Here is a 6,076-nt window from a genome sequence, read left to right on the forward strand (position 1 = left end):
CTGAGTGTATCCATCTCTGCCGAAACATCTCTTTAAATATTCAGTGAAAAATAATGTCATGTGAAGTACCACCTATAGCAACATTATTATCTTCATTCTTCAACATCATCCCCGCTGATAGCTTCGTTTGTCTTTCTCTCAAAATCTACTGTACCAAATGCTGTGGGGAGGGAGGGGGCTTGCCCTGTGCAGAAATGAAAAGAGGCGTCAGCGACCACTTTGCAACGCTGACTAAATACTGGAGTGGCACCTGGGAGGCTTTTTCGGTTCGTATGCGTTTGTTTGTTTGGGTTTTGCGGCTGTTGGTTTTTTTCACCCTTCTTGCTAAACGTTTTACAGTCTCTTTCGTTTAATAATGAGAAGAAAACACGAGTGAGCCGCTTCCTCGAATGGGAAGATTTCTCCCTCTCTCCCCTTCTCCTCTCTCTCGCTCTCTAGGTTTTACCGGCTCATTTGAAATTGAAATGAGTTGTATCTGATCAGCCTCTTGCTTTTACAGAGAGTTTGTTAATATTAATACGGGGAAAAGGAGTAGCTACTATAGAAGAGTAAATAATCCCGCGAGGGGAGTGGGAGGAGAGAGCACTAGTTGGGTCAGGGTGGAGGAAAAGAAATCGCCTGCGTTCCCGCTTCTCCCAGCTCAGCTTATTTCACAGAGTAACTTTTCGTGCAAGGACCAGAGTGACATGCGAAGGGGTGCGGAGAGCAGCGAGCGTCGTGAGCGCAGGGGGAACACACGCCATTTATCCGCGGTGTACGTGTATCGCTGGATATACGAGATATTAAAAATAGCGTTGTCTGTAGCCTCCTTGCAACTGTACTTTTTATTTCAAGACCGTGAAACTTGTTTGTACGAGATCCCTCCACTGGAAGTAACACCCGGGTGTAAAAGTTCGCTGCGCGATGCGGTCTGCGGTGGGAGCGCGGAGCCCGCAGGGTCCCGGTGCCGGGAGTGTTCAGCGCTCGGCACAGGCAGCGGTCCCGGGGCGCGCAGGGGCGCGGTGGCGGCCGCCCGGCCCGGCCCGGCCCGGCCCTGCCCGCCGCAGCCCCGCGTCCAACTTCGCCAAGTTAGCCCGGCTCCGCCTGCGCGCACGCCTGGCCCGCAGGCTCCTGCGCGGGCACCCGCGGGCCGCTCCGCGCCCCCCCCCCCCCCGCCAGTCTGTGCGCGGCCGGGGCCGCCTCCGGCAGGCAGATGCGCATCGCTCCCGCGGCCGGGAGGGAAACAAAAGTCAGGAGCGATCCTGCGGGGCACGGGGGAGCGGAGGCACCCGTGGCGCCGGGCGGGGCAGGGGGGCAGCGGCGCGGAGCGGGGCCGCGGAGCGGGGCGCACCGCCCGCCCCCAGCGCCGGCCTCCCCCGGCGGCGGCGGGAGGATTGACTCGGGGCGCAGCCAACCGGCGCGGCGGCAGGGGGCGGGGCGTCCGCCTGGCCCGCCCGCCGCTCCCAGCGGCGCCCTAATTGTCCTGGGAATGTGTGAGATAAAAAACAAACCCTTCCTATTTTCAGCACCCCTTGGGCCTGTGATATATGGAAATAGAGCGGGGGGCGGGGGGAGGCGGGGGAGAGCTGGGGGAGGGCGAAAATGGATCTTTATTTGCAAATGCGGGACCAGGAAAAGGAAAAAAAAACAACGAGGAAAGGAAAAAAAAACAAAAACAACCCACCACTCGAAACTTTTCGCAGCAGCGGGCCGGAGCGAGCGGCAGTGCGCGGGGCCGGGCGGCGGCCGGAGCGGGGCCGGGCTCTCCCCGCGCCGACACTTGCCGGGCGCCGCCGGGGTGCGGGGCCGCCCCTCCGCGCCCGCGGCTCCCGCCGACCGCCCCCAGCCGTGCGTCCTCCCCTTGGTCGATTACTGCTTACCCTGCCCTCCTCCGTGGGCCGGGGCTTTGGGCGGGGGGGGGTGGGTGGGAGCTTTTTAAACAAAAAAGCAAAAAAAAAAAGAAAAAAAAAGATGAAAAAAAGTGAAACGCAACGCAAAAAGGGAGGGAGGCGCGGGGAGCCCGTCGGGGCTGGAGGAAGGGGCGAGGGGAGACACATTCCTATAGTAACCGGGATGGCGCGATGCAGCCCCAGCTGGTTGCTAAGAGGGTTAAACTGTATCCAAACAGCTTTGGGGAAATCCAGCCCCTTCTCCTGCCACATGGATCGACTCATTGGGTGGGAGCGGCGGAGAGACAAGGGTCTCCAGCAAATCAGCGCCTAATTGATTAAGGCGAGCTGGTTTGAATAGAGCTGGCCATGTGCCAATCGCCTTTCAAAGAGCCCCTCTATGATTAATCGCAATGCATTATTGATAATCATAATTATAGCAGGACACATGCGCGGTGCGCGGAGGATTGGGGAGGCTGGGGGGGGGGAGGCTCGATTTCCGTAATTTTGAGAAGATTTTTTTTTAGTAATTTTTTATTCTGCCCCAGCTGATGTTTGAGCCAGCATGTCGCGGAGGAAGCAGGCGAAGCCTCAGCATTTCCAATCCGACCCCGATCTGGCCTTGTTATCCCAGCGAAATGGTGAGTTCTTCTCCTCTCCCTCGCACACATTTTAACACAAACACACACAAAATAGATCAACTTACCTTGCGGGGAGAGGGGACTGCGCCGGGCAGCGGAGCGGGACAGCTGGATCTCCCGGAGTTATGTGCGGGGGGGTTCCTGCTGGGGTTTTGGTCCAAGTTCTTGGCTTTTATTTTATTTTTTTAACTCAGCATTTTGTTTCGCCTGTTTCTTAACGAAACTCCAAACTCTTTCCGTTTTTTGATGTTTTCCCTCCGCCCTCCCCCCGCGGGGCGGTCTGGCATCCTGAGCCCGCGGGAGATGGATCCGCGCCCCCCGCGCCTTCCTCCGCGCCCCACGGAGCGGAGGAACAAAGTGGGGCTGCAGCGGGGCGGCTGATCCTGGAGCCCCGCGGGACGGATGCCCCGTCCGGCCACACACGCTGCCCGCGCCGTCCCCCCGAAAGGGGCGGAAAACCCCCCCCGGGCACCCACTTTTCTTGCCTACCCCCCCCCCCCCCCCCCGCAACACCCCCGCGGACCACAGCGCTCCCGCACCCCCCACTCCCCTCAGTCCCTCCGAGCGGGGGTCGCTGCCCCGCCGCCGAGCAGCCCCGGCCTCCGGCTGCACGAAAAGCTTCCTGGAGGCGGAAAAGTTACCGCCGCCGGGCCGGGCCGCGGGGGGGATCGCCCCGTCCCGGCAGCCGCCGCCGCGCTCCGCGCAGCCGCCGCGCCGGAGAGGAGCTCCGCGGCCGCTTGCGTGGAAGCTCCAGGCAGTGCGGGGGCTTGTTTGCTTTCCCTAAGGCTGTTGGTTTTTTTGGTTTTGGTTTTTTTTTTCCTCCGTCTCCCCCTCCCCTCCAAGTCGGTGAGCGAGGAATAAACGCTGGCTTTGTCCGCCAGGATTTGGAGAGGGGAGCGTGTGAAATCTCTCTTCTTTTATTTTTTTCTTTCTTTTCTTTTTTTTTCTTCTTTTTTTTTTTCCTTCCCTCCCCACATTTTCCCTCTGTCTCCGGGAGCTGGGGGATTTGGAAGAGCTCGGCGCAGCCCGGCGGGCGGCAGAGGGGACGTGCCCCTGCCCGTACCTGTGCCGGGACGCGGGGTGACAAGTGGTCGGCGAGAGCCGCGGCCGGGAAGGCGGGGGCCGGCGGGGCCGCCCGGCCCGGGGGCAGCGTCCCCCCCTGCGCCCGCCGCCAGCCCCCCCAGCGGCCATGAGGAGGGCGAGCGCCGGGGGGCTGCGGGGGGACCCGCCGGCGGCAGGCGCGGAGGGCGCCGCGGGGCAGAAGCGCTCCCGGCGGGCAGGTAAGGGCGGGCCGGGGCGCGGCGGTGCCCCTTGGGCCGCTCGGAGGCACCTCGGTCTTCCCCCGGCAACTTCCCGAGGAAGCGCTGGCGCGGGGCCCTCCGCTCCCGCGGCCGCTCCGCGCTCCGGCGGTGCCTGCTGCCCTGGGCCCGCCGCGCTGCTGCCCCGGCCCGGCCCGGCGCGGTGGCGGCCCCGGGAGCGGCGGGGCCGGGTGCGGTGCCCGCGCCCCTCGGCTGCGCGGGGGCGGAACGCGGGGGAGAGGGTCCCGGCCCGGCCTCCGCGCGGTGAATCGAGTCGGAAAGTTTGCGGGATGTTGTCCCGCCTGCAGGAGCGTTTACCCGGCTTCCAAAAGCCCGGGGACGCCTCCCTCGTAAAGCAGCAAAGACAGAAGCCCCCGCTTCGCGTAGCTCAGCCGAAACGTTTCCTAAAAGTCATTTGGTTCCTGGGAGGCGACTTCTGGTTTTTAGCTGAGTTTTGTGCGCTCTGAGTGCACTCGAGTTTTGCCGTTTGCTCAGCACAATCCCCTTTCTCATCTCAGTAAGCGTATTTATTTTTCTTCCGATGTTATTTCTACTTCCGCTTGAAGTTTAGAGTAGGAGTTGAGGAAAACGTTAGGTTTTTATTTGTCTTTCATCGGCCTCCTATGAAAGAATTTGGAACTTCTTAAAGTGATCAGAGAAAGGGAAAGCTGAAGTGGAAATTATCTTCCTGGGAAAGCAGGGAGGGATTTTTCACATCTTCAGTTTGTATGAGTGCATCTTTTGACGTTCGCTATCTTTTTTGTTGTTGTTGTTATAGTAGATGGAACAGGTCAAAACACCTCCAACTATCTTTTTTTAAAAGTAGCCGTTTTCTTCTGGTTTTAGTCCTTTAATCTGATTTTGCACATCATTTTCAAATGAAAGACAGTGGGAGTGGGAGAAAGGAATGTTAACTGAGTAGCTTTACTGCCTGTTGCTAAAGGATGTACTTGAAGTAAGTTGGATTTTGCCTGAAAGGATGGCATGGAAGTGAAGCTTTTGTTTAGTTTGTGTGCCTATCGTAAGTTAAATGAGTGAATAACGAAGTTTATTATTTTTTTAAAATACCGAGCGGCTTCCTAGGAAAAGCAGCGTGCTTTACTATAAAATCTGTAGGAGCCTCCCCCCCCGCTCATCCCTAGTAAGGCTTTTAGGTTATGGCTGGTTTACGTGGTTAGACAATAAGTTTTGAGTAAGTTGCCTAGAGGGTGCGTTTTGTAATGGTGTTTCAGGATTCAGACCGCTGTAATAATACTAGCACAGAGCTACCCTCGCCTTTCCGGGGTCCCCAGCCCTGGCAGCAGCTTCACACTGGAGCAAGACAGGGTGGGTGAGCTGCGGCAGGGACGAGTTTGCATTATATGCCTTGAAATTACAAAACAAAACCTCGAAATTCCAAGCGCTCCTTTCTTCTCCTTTCATACTGTGAATTCAGGTTTGCCAGATCATCTACAGTTTGCGCAGGGCTCAGGCAAATGTGGCATCGCTGCTCCTTGAGACACTTGCAGTGAGGTACTGCTGGGCAGTATTTTGAGCGAATGAGTGGCCCCGTGAAAATTTCTTGCTTCTAATTTGAATTCTGGTTTGTTAAAACTTTCTCCTATGGTTTCATAGCTAAAGATCGATCAAAAAAAAGTTCCTCTGACTGCAACAGCATGGTTGGTTTTTTTTTTTTTTACTGCTCTCTCTCTTTTTTTTTTTTTTTTTCTAAAGTTCAAAGCTCATACAGTTCACTCTTACCAGGAAGACTTTCCTCTTAAAATGTATTTTTGGTGCAATCAATGGATAAGTAAGTTTACCCTTGTGAAATCCTGTGCATGTGCACATTTGATAAAGTTTGTATTGGATTAACCAGAACAGCTCTCAGATTAATAGCAGAAATTACTTGCAGCGTAAATTATATTCAACAAGTAACTAATTACTGGTAGGAAGTGGTCAGGAGATTGCGGGATTATTTCCTTTTGTTAATAACTTCAGCCACTTTTGTGACATTTTAGATTTTTAATTTTTTTTTTAGTTGGTTGGAATTGCATTCCCAATTGTAAAAGTATATTCTTGGAGCGTAATTTTCCAAGGCAAAAGTTATATTAGAGAAATAAACCAGATAGACTTTGAGTAAGAAAATATTTGCTGCCCTTCCAAATAAAGGCTTGTCAGAACCAGTGCCTTTTCATGTCAATGGATTTTGGTAAATTCTTGCTGCAGCATTATGATCATCCACGTAATTGTTACTGGGCCCATGAAATGAGAGAAATTATGATCGCTTTCT

General features: G+C 55.5%; 1 protein-coding gene across 2 annotated transcripts in view; it reads left to right on the forward strand.

Moving 5' to 3' along the window:
- The first annotated feature begins 1,339 nt into the window (after nucleotides 1-1,339).
- The window catches only part of SALL1 (spalt like transcription factor 1), a 16,839-nt gene continuing 12,102 nt past the window's right edge, over nucleotides 1,340-6,076 (forward strand). The window contains exons 1-2 of one of the 2 annotated variants that reach the window (XM_074913336.1): nucleotides 1,340-1,827; nucleotides 2,417-2,509. In XM_074913336.1, the coding sequence (XP_074769437.1) occupies nucleotides 2,434-2,509 (76 nt within the window). In that variant the 5' untranslated portion in view covers nucleotides 1,340-1,827; nucleotides 2,417-2,433. Of the gene's footprint in view, nucleotides 1,828-1,999; nucleotides 2,510-6,076 lie in introns of those variants that run through there. The other variant, XM_074913335.1, reaches the window with a different exon arrangement.

Source organism: Athene noctua, chromosome 9, assembly GCF_965140245.1.
Source record: "Athene noctua chromosome 9, bAthNoc1.hap1.1, whole genome shotgun sequence".
Lineage (NCBI taxonomy): Eukaryota > Metazoa > Chordata > Aves > Strigiformes > Strigidae > Athene > Athene noctua.